The sequence below is a fragment of the Pantherophis guttatus genome, chromosome 1, assembly GCF_059756535.1.
Source record: "Pantherophis guttatus breed Tessera chromosome 1, ASM5975653v1, whole genome shotgun sequence".
Classification (NCBI taxonomy): Eukaryota; Metazoa; Chordata; class Lepidosauria; order Squamata; family Colubridae; genus Pantherophis; species Pantherophis guttatus.
The window spans coordinates 344018937-344033750 of record NC_142063.1 but is presented as its reverse complement, the minus strand read 5'-3'; the positions used below and the strand labels follow the sequence as shown (position 1 = coordinate 344033750).

Sequence of the window (14814 nt, the reverse complement as noted above, 5' to 3'; positions counted from 1 at the left end):
AGTTGTGATGTTTTATGTCTGATTGGTATACTGTTCAGAGTCGCTCTGTGAGGGAGATTGGCAATTTCTAAGTGTGATAAATAAATAATAATAAAGCCATAAATAAATCTAAATGTTTTGAAGGGTAACCACAATGAGAGGACTACAAGTAGTCCTTAACATGACCACAACTGAGGTCAATATTTCCATCACTAAGCAAGACAATTGTTAAATAAGTCATGCCCCATTTTACAACATTTTTGCCATGGTTGTTAAACAAAGAGCCTTGATGGTACAGTGATCTAAGCACCCTGTTATTAACACAGCTGCCTGCAATTACTGCTGGTTCGAATCTCTCCAAGGCTCAAGGTTGACTCAGCCTTCCATCCTTTCTAAGGTAGGTGAAATGAGGACCCAGTTTGTGGGGGCAATAAGCTGACTTTGTATAAAATATACAAAAATATGAAAGCTATTGCTTAACGCATTGTAAGCCGCCCTGAGTCTTCGGAGAAGGGCGGCATATAAATCAAATTTAAAAAAAATAAAAATAATAAAAATAAAAAAAAATAAAAAAAAATAAAAAAAAATCACTGCAGCTGTTAAGTAAATTGTTTTGCAGTTAAGCAAATTTGGCTTCCCCCATTGACTTTTTCCCCAAGCTGGCTGGGAAGGTCACAAATGGTGATCATATCACCTCAGGACAGTGCTACCCTCATAAATGCATGACAGTTGCCAAGTGCCTGAATTTTGATCACGTGAATGTGGGGATGCTCAACAGTCATAAATGTGAGAACTGAACATAAGTCACTTTTTTCAGTGCCATTGTAACTGCAGTCACTAAATGAATGGCTAGTCTAGTGAAGAGAAGGACCAGGGGAGACAGGATAGCAGTCTTCCAATATTTGAGGGGCTGCCACAGAGAGGAGGAAGGGGGTCAAGCTATTCTCCAAAGCACCTGAAGGCCGGACAAGGAATAATGGGTGGAAACTGAACAAAGAGAGATTCAACCTGGAAATAAGGAGAAACTTTCTGACCGTGAGAACAATCAACCAATGGAACAGAAGTTGCCTTCAGAAGTTGTGGGAGCTTCATCACTTGAGACTTTCAAGAAGAGATTGGACTGCCATTTGTCAGAAACGGTGTAGGGTCTCCTGCTTGGGTGGGGTGGGGGTTGGACTAGATGACCTACAAGGTCCCTTCCAACTGTTAATTGGTTGTAAATTGACAACCACTGAATTTCACCTACCCCCACAAAAGACCTTTTTCTACCCTCTTTCCAGTACTCATGCCTGTCCATTCCATTAGGAGAAAGAGAAGCTCAGGAGTCCCAAAGGTGCTTTCTCAAGAGGCAAATGGACAACCATGGCCTGGGATGACTGAGAACCTCCACAGACAAGAAGCTCAGGAGGTTTTGGTGATAGAAAGCAGGAATCTTCTTGGTGATGACCCCAATTTCCAAGCCTGTGTCCTGGGATGCCAGTTTCCTTTACTGGTTTTTCAGGGCCATGCAGGGAGCTGCTGCTTTTTCTCTTGCTCAATCTTCCTGGGACTGGTTTTCAGAGGTAGATTTCCAATTCTTCATTTTCTTGGTTTGGATTTTTATCTCCCCCGCTTTTTTTAAAAAAAAAATTCTGTAGTTATTCCTTGATTTACAACCATTCATTTAGCATCAAAGTTAGAACGGCACTGAAAAAAGTGGCTTTTTTCCCGTTTTCACACTTACCGCCGTTGGGGCATCCCCATGGTCCCACGATAAAAATTCAGACGCCCGTCAACTGGTTCCATATTTATGACGGCTGCAGTATCCCGGAGTCATGCGATTTTCCCCCCTTTGGAGACCTTCTAACAACACAAAGTCAACAGAGACGCCCGATTCACTTAATCACCACCGCTGTGACTACTTTCACTCAACAACTGTGGCAAGAAAGGTGGTAAAATGGGGGGGGGGGAACCTCACGCCCACCCAGCAACCGGGCAGAGAACCCCTTGCTAAAGTTTTTGAAGCCCACCTCTGACCAGGGGTGACATGATAGCAGTCTTCCAGTATTTGAGGGGCTGCCCCAAAGAAGAGGGCATCAAGGAGCACCTGAAGGCAGGAGCAGAAGAAACAATGGATGGAAACTAATGAAGGAGAAAAGCAACTTGGAATTAAGGAGAAACTTCCTAACATTAAGGACAATTAACCAGTGGAACAGCTTGCCACCAGAAGTTGCGGGTGCCCCCAACACCGGAGGTTTTTAAGAGACCGGACAGCCGTTTGCCTGAAATGTTATACAATCTCCTGCCTGAGCAAGGGGTTGGACTAGAAGACCTCCAAGGTCCCTTCCAACTCTGTCATTCTGTCATTCTAACCGCCCTGCTTAGCGACAGAAGTTCTCCGGGCTCAATGGTGGTCGTTATGTCGAGGACTGCCGTTCTAGATATCCCCCCCAAAACAAGAAGGGCAAATCATGTTCGCTTATTATGTCAAATAAATAACCACACATGTAGGAATTTCCCTTTCCCCCCCCCCACATTTCAGAAGACCCTTCCCCCCTAAAAAAAAATCTCATTTGGAGTCCTGTCCATTTGTGTGTGGGGGGGAAGGTCTTCCCTGGGGGGGGTCTCCATTTGGGGGGAGGGGGAGGGCAGCCACCCCTATCCCACCCAGGATAAGACCCCCTCCCTCACAGATTCCCTCCCCCACTTTTGAGGGGGGGTTTCCAATCCTGGGTGGGAAAAGGGTGGGCTGTCCTCCCCCTCCCCCCAAATGGAGACCCCCCCAGAGGACGACCTTTCCCCCCCCGCACAGGACCTTTTCCTCCCCCCAACTTTGGGGGAGGGGCAGTCTGAGGGAAAGAAGCCCCACCCCCGCTCCAACAGGTGCACCCCTCCCCCCCCACCGCCCTTATTATTGTTATTACCGCAATTCCGAAGGTTTTTTTTTTTTTTTTACCTCAACACTTTGCTCGTCCATGACTGGAAAGCGCCTCTCCCTCGAGGTGGGGTCGCCTCCGTCTCCTCAGTTTCCTCTCCTGAGGAGAAACGACCGGCGTGTGAAGCCACGGGGGTGGGGGTTGGGGGGTGGGGGGTGGTCCCACTTTTTATCCTTCCCCCTCCGCCCCTTTTTCCTTCATCCCACAGACTCTCCCGCCCCAATCCCGGCCATTTCTTCTCCCCCTCCCCCTCCCCTCGAGAGGAGAAAACGGGGAAACCATTAACGGCCCTGCCGGTTCGCGTCTTGCGGCTGTGGAGACGGAGGGGGGGGAGGGGGAAGAAGGGGGGGAAAGAATCCCCCTCTGCCGCCTTACTGCGCCTGCGCGGTCATGCTCGCCAACCGGGGAACCGAAGGTGCCGCATTAGCCGGCGCGCGCTTAGAGCGCCTCAGCGCGCCTGCGCGGGACCGAGCGACCGTTCGGATTTGCCGGAGCTTCATCGTTTCTCTCCGGATTTGTCAGAAGCGGGAGGGGGGAGAAAAAGTAATGGTACGCATGCGCTAAGTGCTAGTTCTTTAGGGGCAGCCTCTAGAGCAGGTGAATTACAGGTAACAGGTTGCAACGGGTTCAGGTGGTTTGCGTTGCTGCAAAGGGGATACAGGCAGCCCTCGACTTACAACCGTTCATTTAGCGACCGTAACGGCGGACTTATGACCGTTTTTCACACTTACGACCGTTGCAGCATCCGCCGATGGTCACATGGTCAAAATTCGGAGGCTTGGCAACTGGCATGTATTTACGACGGTCGCAATGTCCGGACATCAACTTTCACGACCTTCTGACCAGCAAAGCCAATGGGGAAGCCAGATTCGCTTAACAACCGGGCGACTAATTTAACGACGGCAGTGATTCGCTTAACAACTTTGGCAAGAAAGATTGTAAAATGGGGGTGGGGAGGGCGAAAAAATTCACCAAACAGGCATTTCGCTGAGCAACATGGATTTTGGACTCTGTGGTGGTCGTAACTTGAGGACTACCTGTATAAGAGAGGGGTGGGCTGCCGGAGGTTCGCAAGGGTTCGTGAGAACCTCTATAGCTAAGATTCTGTGCAGTTCGGAGAAACCCCAAATCCCACTCCTGGCTGGCCCCGCCTACCCCACCCCTCCCAGAAATCCCTACGCAGCCCATTTTGGATGCAGGTAAGTGCAGGGCATGAGCAGAGCCTCAAGGGTGAAAAACGGGCTTATTGGAAGTTCGGGAAGGCTGGAAACAAGCCTGTTTCCGATTTCCGGAGCCTGGGGAAGCTGTTTTCTTCCTCCCGGAGGCTCAAGAAAAGCCTCTGGAGCCTGGGGAGGGCAAAAACGCTCCCCCTCCCCGTGCAGGAGGCAGACTAGGCCACGCCCACCCAGCAATTGGGCAGAGAGCCCCTTGCTAAAATTTTTGAGGCCCACCCCTGGGTGTGTTACTTTATAACAGTGCTTATCAAACAGAGCAGTTATATAAAGAGTCGAGAGTCCAGCTGGCTGGGGGATTCTGGGAGTTGAAGTCCACACATCTTCAAGTAGCCAAGTTGGAAAAACTCAGGAGGAGGAAGCTGGGTAGCCAAGTAACCTCAGGTGTAAATCGCCACTCAGGTATGATGGATGGGGATGCATCCTGTCTCAAGGAACAAACCCGGTTTGATTGTGGTTTGTTGAACCCGTCATCAAGGTGGCTCGTTTTAGAAGTACAGAGCTAATCCTCGACTTAAGCAACCACAGACTGAACCCAAAATTTCCGTTGCTGAGTGAGTCATTTCAGTGAACCTTGCCCTGTTTTACGCTCTGTCTTGCCACCGTTGTTAAGCGAATCACTGCCGTTGTGAAGCAACATGGTTGTTAAGTGAATCCAGTTTCCAAATTGACTTTGCTCATCAGAGGGTCGCAAAAGGGGAATCACATGACCACCCCCCCCAGTCAATTGCCAAGCATCTGGATTTTGATCACGTGAACATGGGGACGCTGCAATGGTCATAAGTGTGAAAAACAGTCATAAGTCAAGGACTGCCTCTATTCTTAAGCTCCTCCTCCTCTTCTTCTTCCTCTTCTTCTTCCCCTTCCCCCCTCTTCTCCTTCTCCTTCTCCTCCTCCTCTTCTTCCCCTTCCCCCCTCTTCTTCTCCTTCTCCTTCTCCTCCTCCTCTTCTTCTTCCTCTTCTTCCCCTTCCCCCCTCTTCTTCTCCTTCTCCTCCCTCTTCTTCTTCCTCTTCTTCCCCTTCCCCCCTCTTCTTCTCCTTCTCCTCCTCCTCCTCCTCCTCCTCCTCCTCTTCTTCTTCTTCTTCTTCTTCCCCTTCCCACCTCTTCTCCTTCTCCTCCTCCTCCTCCTCCTCCTTCTTCTTCTTCTTCTTCTTCCCCTTCCCACCTCTTCTTCTCCTTCTCCTTCTCCTCCTCCTCCTCTTCTTCCTCTTCCCCTTCCCCCTCTCCTTCTCCTTCTCCTCCTCCACCTCCTCCTCCTCTTCTCCTCCTCCTTCTCCTCCTCCTCTTCCTCTTCTTCCCCTTCCCCCTTCTTCTTCTCCTCCTCCACCTCTGCCACCGCCTCTTCCCCCCTTGTAAATGCCACTTTTCAGCACTGATAATGTTAGCTATGAGTCATGAAACATCTGCACGAAAACCACCAAGCTTAGAGAGCACCAAGGGCCCCATTGTCCTCTTCCTTCACCCCATCTCCTTCTTCCTCCTCTCCTCAAACCCTTCTCCCTTCCAGCACTGATGATGTTCCCTAGTTGGGTAATGAAGCATCTGCAAGAACGCAGCCAAAGAGAAGACCAAGGGACCCCTCCTTTCAACTCTGAGCTACATAGGTTCTCTTCTATCGGATGAATGTCAACAGCATGGATGGAATGTTAGGACAATCAGTTCCTCACAGGGAAATCTGAAAGGGCAGGTTGGGAAGAGATTGTCCTGAAATAAATCTAAGTACCTACTTGATGGCATAGTACCTGTTGAGCCTGGATAGCTCAACAGACTAAAAGCCTGTTATTAACATTCAGCTGTCTGCAATTATTGCAAGTTCGAATCTCCCCAGGCTCAAGGTTGACTCAGCCTTCCATCCTTTCTAAGGTAGGTAAATTGAGGACCCAGTTTGTGGGGGCAATAAGCTGACTTTGTATAAAATATATACAAAAGTATGAAGGCTATTGCTTAACACATTGTAAGCCGCCCTGAGTCTCTGGAGAAGCCAGGTTTTCCCTACGTAACCAAGGTTTTTCTGCAGCACCAGCTCAGTAGAATCACATCCACTCGATTCTGGGCTTTTTTCTTTTCTAGCAGCCAGCAAGTTCTTCCTGCTAGGTGGGAGACCTATATAGATCTATTTGTAGCTATTTCAGGAAAACCTGGCTAGAGGAAAAACACATATAAACCCTACGAAGAAGTAAGAATATATATATATATATATATAATGAGTCAATCAACCAGCCAATCAATCAATGACATATACTTAACAACATGTCAAAAAACCTGTTTTTCCACAAAGGGAAAACTTTGTTTTTATCATAGAATAGAATAGAATAGAATAGAATAGAATAGAATAGAATAGAATAGAATAGAATAGAATAGAATAGAATAGAATAGAGTAACAGAGTTGGAAGGAACCTTGGAGATCTTCTAGTCCAACCCACTGCTTAGGCAGGACACCCTACACCACTTCAGACAAATGGTTGTCCAATCTCTTCGTAAAAACCTCCAGTGTTGGAGAATTCACAATTTCTGGAGGCAAGTTGTTCCACTGGTTAATTGTTCTAACCGTCAGTAAATTTCTCCTTAGTTCTAAATTGCTTCTCTCCTTGATTAGTTTCCACCCATTGCTTCTTCTCCTGCCCTCAGGTGCTTTGGAGAATAGCTTGACTGCCTCTTCTTTGGGGCAGCCCCTGAGATACTGGAACACTGCTATCATGTCTCCCCTAGTCCTTCTTTTCATCAAACTAGACATACCCAGTTCCTGCATCCGTTCTTTATATGTTTTATCCTCCAGTCCCCTAATCCTCTTTGTTGCTCTTCTCTGCGTTCTAGAGCCTCCATATCTTAAGATATCCCATCTATTACCGTAGCACTATTTATTTACCCAGTTGAAGAAATATTTTAAATAGGTCTGTTTCTCCCTTACGTGTTTTTAAAAAAGGAACCTGGTTTAGCTCAACAGACAGAAGCACTGTAATTTAAGACCAGCTGTCTGCAATTAAAGTAAGATCGAATCTCCCCAGGCTCAAGGGTGACTCAGCCTTCCATCCTTTCTAAGGTAGGTGAAATGAGGACCCAGTTTGTGGGGGCAATAAGCTGACTTTGTATAAAATATACAAAAGTATGAAGGCTATTGCTTAGCGCATTGTAAGCCGCCCTGAGTCTCCGGAGAAGGGCAGCATATAAATCAAATTAAAAAAAAAAAGAACACCCCCCCACACCTCAATATATTAAATTTGAACAATCATTCTATCTTTTTGGTCAGCGTAATCTTTTCAGAGTAAACATAGGTAGAATTAGGCTACGTTCATTGTTGCATTGGCTAAACATTTAGACTGTGTATAGGGAGCCCTCGACTTAAAACAGTTCGTTTAGTGACCTGTTTGAAGTTACAACAGCGCTGGAAAAAATGACTTACGACCATTTTTTCATACTTAACGACCACTGCAGCGTCCCCAGCGTTCATATTTCTGACGGCTGCAATGTCCTGGGATCAGGCGATCCCCTTTTGCGAAGCAAAATCAAAAGGGAAGCCAAATTCATTTCACGATTGCAGCGATTCGCTTAACAACGGAGGGCAAGAAAACTCGCAAAACGGGGCAGAATTCACGTAACCGATGTCTCGCTTTAGCCACAGGAATTTTTAGGCCCCCATGGTGACCATAAGAAGACTACTTCTCTTCGTTTCAGCCCCCATCCATCGAACGGTGTTATTTTTCTTAAGTGCCTTGATTTTCTCTAGCAATACAAAGAGGTGTTTTTTTAAAAATAAGTTAAAATGATACCGTACCTCCCAAGACGCTGAGATCCGATTGTACTTATGGTTCAAAGGCGCCCAGGTGAATTTAACTTGATCCTTCCTTGAGTAGGGAAATATAATAAGTGATGCTTTTCCTTCTGTGTGTTTGCAGCTTGGTTGTTCAGAGTTACCAGAAGCTCCAAGCAACAAACTGAGCAGTTCTCTCCCAGCAAGCGAACATTTTCCCATCCCTTTAAAGAGGAAGGATTATTGTACATTCATTCATTCATTCATTCATTATCAGTATGATTGTAACACTGATAGATAGAATAAATCTGAAAAGAAACTGAAAGAAAGTAGACAGCCGTGACCGGGAGGATTTTCCATCGGGTCCGCCTGATTCGCCAGTTGCGTCCCTTTCTGGATCGGGACTGCTTAAACACGGTCACTCATGCCCTCGTCACTTCCCGCCTGGACTACTGTAACGCTCTCTACATGGGGCTCCCCTTGAGGAGCACCTGGAGGCTCCAACTGGCGCAGAGTGCAGCCACGCAGGTGGTTATGGGAGTGACGTGGCGCTCCCTTGTAACACCTCTCCTGCGCGAGCTGCAATGGCTCCTGGTGGTCTTCTGGGTGCGCTTCAAGGTTTTGGTTACCACCTTTAGAGCGCTCCATGGCTTAGGGCCTGGTTATTTACGGGACCGCCTGCTGCCGTAAACGGCCTCCCACCGGCTAGTACGCTCTCACAGAAAGGGACTCCTCCGGGTGCCGTCGGCCAAACAATGTCGGCTGGCGGTTCCCAGGGGGAGAGCCTTCTCTGTGGGGGCACCTACTATCTGGAACGAGCTCCCCCCGGAGATACGGAGGATCCCGGATCTACGCACCTTCCGCCACGCTCTCAAGACCTTTTTATTTCACCAGGCTGGTCTGGCCTAACCTCTCCCATTCTCTTTTTAATGTAAATTTTAATGTAAATTTTAATTTGTTCTTAACCTGGGGTTTTAAATTTGTCTTGGGCTAAATTGATTTAATTCGATTTTACTTCTGCTCTTAAATTTTTGTATTTTATGTGTTTTATCTTGTGCCTGTTCACTGCCCTGAGTCCTTCGGGAGTAGGGCAGTATATAAATCAAATAAAATGAAATGAAATGAAAATGAAAGTATATATGATTAGAATACAGGAGTTGCTCGGATACCAGACAAGGAGAATATTTCACAGCAAAGAAGATAGAAAGGAGAGAGGAGTAGAGGGTAGGAAGAGAGGGAATGAGAGAATGGAAGAAAGGGAAAAGGAGAGGAAGGAAGGGTAGGGGACAGGAGTAGGAGAGAAGGTGAGAAGAGGGAAAAGAGAGGAGTGGGGAAAAGGAAGGGGAAGTAGGATGAGGTAGGAAAGGAGGAAGGAGAAAGTAGGAGAGGAGAGGAGGGAAGGAAGGGAAAGAAAGGAGAAGAAGGAGAAGGTTTGTTGCGAAATGAGGGAAGAAAGTAATGTAATTAAAATGCTTTATTTTAATGCTTTCTTTAAGGAAAAGATGTATATGTAGGATTAATTATGTATAAGAAAATGTACATTTTCTATTATGTGTATAAGAAATAAAACTGAAAAAACTTTTTTTTAAAAAAAAAGAGGAAGGATTTTGCAAAACTTCAGTTATCTTTCTGGTGTGCACTTAAGTGGAATTATTTGGCACTGATCTGACCTCAAATTTAAAGTAGTGGCCAAAATTGTGGAAACCTTTTGGGGAAAGTGTATTTTTGTGATTTGATGGCTAATAACACCACTTTTTTTTTTTTTTTTTTTTTGGAATTTCAAGATAATCCTATTCCACTGCTGGAATGGCCTGGGAATAGCCCAGACCTTAACTCAATTGAAAATCTAGGGAGCCGACTAAAGAAACTTGTTAGTCACAGGCGACCCAGCAATAAAACCCAGTTAATAGAAGCCATCCTTCAATCTTGGTTTCACATGATAACAGCTGCAGAACTAAAAGACTGGGTTCACTCCATGGGAAGACGTTGGGGGGGGCAATAAGCTGACTTTGTATAAATATACAAAAGTATGAAGGCTATTGCTTAATGCATTGTAAGCCGCCCTGAGTCTCCGGAGAAGGACGGCATATAAATAAAAAAATAAAAAAAAATACTAGACATTACATAAGAAACATTCTAATTCGAAACTGGGAAAAGGTCAGCAAAAAATACTACATTAAAACACCGTGTTGGATATCACCTGTGGAAGCATTGACATATCCCAAACTTTATAACCCAACAAAGAAATTAACATACAAAGACCTACTGAACGTACAGGGAAAATTAAAATCTAAACAGGAATTGAATTCATTAGGAATACAAGTAGATTGGTGGACTTATTGACAGATCCAATCCAAATTTAAAAAAAACAGAGATGGGAAAGGCATATATGTGGATCTACAAGAATTAGATAAAATCATGATGGGCCAAGAAAAAGGCATGATTTCCAAAAGCTATAAATTATTAATGAGATTAGAGATAGGTGATGAGATAATTAAAGACACAATGATCGCCTGGGGGAAAAATTTTGGGTACTCAATCCACTTAGACAAATGGCAAGGGATATGGTGGGAGAATATGAAATTAGTAGTTTCTACGGCATACAAAGAAAACATTTACAAGATGATATATAGGTGGCACCTCTCCCCTGATAGACTGGCCAAAATGTTTACTGGACAATCGGCTGATTGTTGGAAGTGTGGGGCTAGAAAGAGGCACTTACTATCATCAATGGTGGACATGCCCGGAAGCACAAAAATTTGGGGGAAGAATAAAAAAAAATGGCTGCATGAGATTTTAAATCAAAAAATCGAATGGTCACCAGAGAGATGCCTGCTCGGCTCCAAACCGGATAAGATTTAAGAAAGATTTATGGTATTTAACCCTTCACATTATCACAGCGGCGAGATTGACATCCGCTCAACTTTGGAAAAATCAAAATATCCCATCAGAGGAAGCAATTATAAAAAAGATTTTGGACTCTGCGGAAGCAGATAAATTGACTAAAGAATTAAAAGATAGAGACCAAACTCAAACATGTTTATCCTGGGAAAAACTATATACTTGGCTAGAGAAGAGAAAATCATAACCCAAACAAAAAGAGGAAAGGTTGTTATGGAGAAAACTATATTATACAAGGAAAGTGAGGTCGGTTAGACCTAATTGATATATAAAGAGATATAAGTTGTTCTATCTCCCCTAGATTGTAATACTATATCGAATATTTAGTTGCTAAGATGCTATCTGCACCTATCACTTGTTTGTTATTTGTAATGTTTTTTGTGTTGTATGTTATTTATATGGTGTGTTGTTATTTTTTGTTTGTTTTTATTGGAAAATGTAAATAAAGATTATTTAAAAAAATAAAATAAATTAAAATAAATAAAAAATAAATAAAAATAAAGTAGCTGGAGAAGCTGAAACAGACGAGCCCTATAAAGGGATGTTGGCTGCAGCCACGAAATAAAGAGACATCTGCTCCTTAAAGATGATGACTAATATAGACAAAATATCAAAAGTGCAGAGACATCACTCTGACAACACAAACAAGACCATTGTTTTCCACGTGGGAACATACGGTCCCCATCAGAATATTTTGAATAAAGCAAAATATTGAAGAGAATATGGGAGACTACGAACAAATCCTTCCATCTAAGATCTATTCAAGACGATGAAGATGACTCACTGGAAGGATTAATAGGGATATTTTGGGGTCCAAAATATTTTAAGGTTTTAAAACTGAAGCTTAAATATGTTGGACCCAAAAGGAAAAGATTGGAAAAAAAGATCCTGTTGTTTGAATCTTGTCCAACTGAAAAAAAGAATAACAGGAGAAAAAGTAGGGTTAGGTAGTTCTCGACTTACAACTGTTATGGAATGAAAGACTGAAAAACATTCCTGGGTCAGCCAGATACATTTTATTGCACAGGTCCAGAGCCAGATTTGTACCTGAAATTCTGAACAAAGGAAGAGTTCTGATACAACTGTTTTTATACATATCCAAGACAAAGGATTTGGTGAGCTCATGCATTGGTGAGCTCATGCATTTTCCATATATGGTTAACATACACTTGTTATATAATTGACACTTCCTAATTACTAAACCATTAATTTCTAGTTGATAAGATTAGCTAGATAACCTTCCTTAGTTCTGTAATTACTAATATGGGAGATTTATTGCTGTCCTTAGGTAAATTTATTGGATTAAGTAACTCTTTGTAATATACATGTCCTGGTGTCTTTGACAGTGAGGCCCCTTAAATGTTTTCCATATGGCTGTCCTTCCGTGACAGCTAGGTCTCATCAGAAGATATGGGATTTAGCTGATTTTTAATGTAATCTCCAAACAAGCACATTTCTCTCTTATAATAATGTGAATAGAGAGGGTCCTTTAGTGTTCATGTAGCTGACCCTGTATGATTCCTACCTTATTCACATTACAACCATTCGCTTACTGTGAAGTGGTATATAAGTCTTAAGTGCTATTGCTAAATGCTATTCACTGTATTATATATTTTATATGCATCCCAAGACAATGTCTCTTCACGCCATGCGGCCCAGGCAAGTCAAAAGGTTGGCCCCACCATGATTTAGATCTTAAATGTGCAGGTGATTCCATCATTCTTATAGTAGAATCGACTGGTTGAAGAAGGGAAGATCTCTAGAGGTCTGTTAGATAACATTGCACAATTGACTGAACAAAACTGGAGTATTTTTTTTCTTCTTCTTAAAAATAAGAAGAGCTTTAGTAGAATGCAAGCAATAATTATATGGACTGGATATATAATTTGATGCATCCAGGTATACTATTATGAAGTCTAGCCAGGTTTCAGCTGCACCGGCTCTTTTTATTTTTTTTCAGATGCAAGGAGATATTTTTACCAGCTGTTCGAATCTTTTGAGGCAAAAAGCTCCAGCCCCATTATTAAATGTCCCAATTCGGGTCTCGGGAGTTTTTATTACCAAAGAAATAATTCAATTGAGATTTCTTGTGGGCATTTTTTGCAGCACAAAAAAAAATCCCTTTTTAAAAGCCACAGAGATATCCCCCAATTCCACAATTGCAGCCATTTGTTTTATTTTTACATTTATTTACTTATTTATTTATAATTAAATTTATATACCGTCCTACTTCCGAAGGACTCAGGGCGGTGAACAGCCAAAAAGTAAAATATACATAATACAAACATTAAAAACCATTTTAAAATACAATTAAATACTTCAGCCAAATTTAAAACACCCCAAGTATAAAACCAATTTAAAAACAATTTAAAAAGGGAGGTTAGGCCAGACCAGCCTGCTGGAATGTTTTGAGGACGCGGCGGAAAGTGCACAGATCTGGGATCCTCCGTATTTCCGGGGGTAGCTCGTTCCAGATGGCAGGTGCCCCCACAGAGAAGGCTCTCCCCCTGGGGGCTGCCAGTCGACATTGTTTGACTGACGGCATCTTGAGAAGACCCTCTCTATGGGAGCGTACTGGTCGGTGAGAGGCTATTGGTGGCAGAAGGCGGTCTCGTAGGTACCCTGGTCCTAAGCCATGGAGCGCTCTAAAGGTGGTAACCAGAACCTTGAAGCGTACCCGAAAGACCACTGGGAGCCAGTGCAGCTCATGCAGGAGGGGAGTCACATGGGAGTGCCACGTCGCTCCCATAACCATCGGCGCGGCCGCATTCTGGACCAGTTGGAGCCTCCGGATGCCCCTCAAGGGGAGCCCCATGTAGAGAGCATTACAGTAATCCAGGCGGGAAGTGACGAGGGCATGAGTGACCGTGCGTAAGGAGTCCCGATCCAGAAAGGGACACAACTGGCAGATCAGGCGAACCTGATAAAAAGTCCTCCCAGCCACAGCCGTCAAATGCTCTTCTAAAGACAGCCGTGAGTCCAGGAGGACACCCAAGTTGTGAGCCCTCTCTGTGGGGGCCAACGATTCACCCCCAATAGTCAGTGATGGCACCAACTGACTATATCGGGATGTCGGAAACCACAGCCACTCGGTCTTGGATGGGTTGAGCCTGAGTCTGTTTCTCCCCATCCAGATCCGTACAGCCTCCAGGCACCGGGACATCACTTCAAGGACATCATTGGGGTGATCCGGGGTGGAGATGTTCAGCTGAATGTCATCAGCGTACTGATGGTACTTCACCCCGAAACCATGGATGATATCACCCAGCGGCTTCACATAAATGTTGAACAGAAGGGGTGAGAGGACCGACCCCTGTGGCACCCCACATACAAGGGGCCTTGGGGTCGACCTCTGCCCCCCTGTCAACAGAGACTGCGACCAGTCGGAGAGAAAGGAGGAGAACCACCGCAACACGGTGCCCCCCACCCCTAACTCTTCCAACCGGTGCAGCATGATACCATGATTGATGGTATCAAAAGCCGCTGAGAGGTCTAATAGGACCAGGACAGAGGAGCAACCCCTGTCCCGAGCCCTCCAGAGATCATCGACCAATGCGGCCAATGCCGTCTCCGTGCTGTACCCAGGCCTGAAGCCCAACTGGAACGGATCTAGATAAGCCGATTCATCCAGGTACTGAGGAAGCTGTCGCGCTACCACACTCTCAACAACCTTTGCAACAAAGCAAAGGTTGGAGACTGGACGATAATTAACCAACACTGCCGGGTCCAGGGAAGGCTTCTTGACGAGGCTTCATCACTGCCTCCTTCAAGGCGGCGGGGAAGACACTCTCATTCAAAGAAGCATTAATAATTCCCTGGAGCCAGCCTCATGTAACCTCCCAGGAGGCCAGCACCAACCAGGAGGGACACGGGTCCAATAAACATGTGGCCGCGCTCAGTCTACACAGTATCCTGTCCACGTCTTCGGATGTCACAGAATCAAACTCTTCCCAGGTAATATTCTCAAGACCTGCCTCCATCATCCCCCCTGAATCTACCCAGTCAGAGTCCAGGTGTTCCCGAATCTGAGCGATTTTG

General features: G+C 44.9%; 1 protein-coding gene across 1 annotated transcript in view; it reads right to left on the bottom strand.

Annotated features, from left to right (window-relative positions):
* TRIM37 (tripartite motif containing 37) overlaps positions 1-3367 on the bottom strand; it is a 61413-nt gene extending 58046 nt beyond the window's left edge. The window contains exons 1-2 of the mRNA XM_034404303.3: positions 3270-3367; positions 2915-2993 (exon numbers count right to left, since the gene is read on the bottom strand). Of these exons, the coding sequence (XP_034260194.2) occupies positions 2915-2935 (21 nt within the window). The 5' untranslated portion in view covers positions 2936-2993; positions 3270-3367. The remainder of the gene's footprint in view (positions 1-2914; positions 2994-3269) is intronic.
* Positions 3368-14814: the final 11447 nt, after the last annotated feature.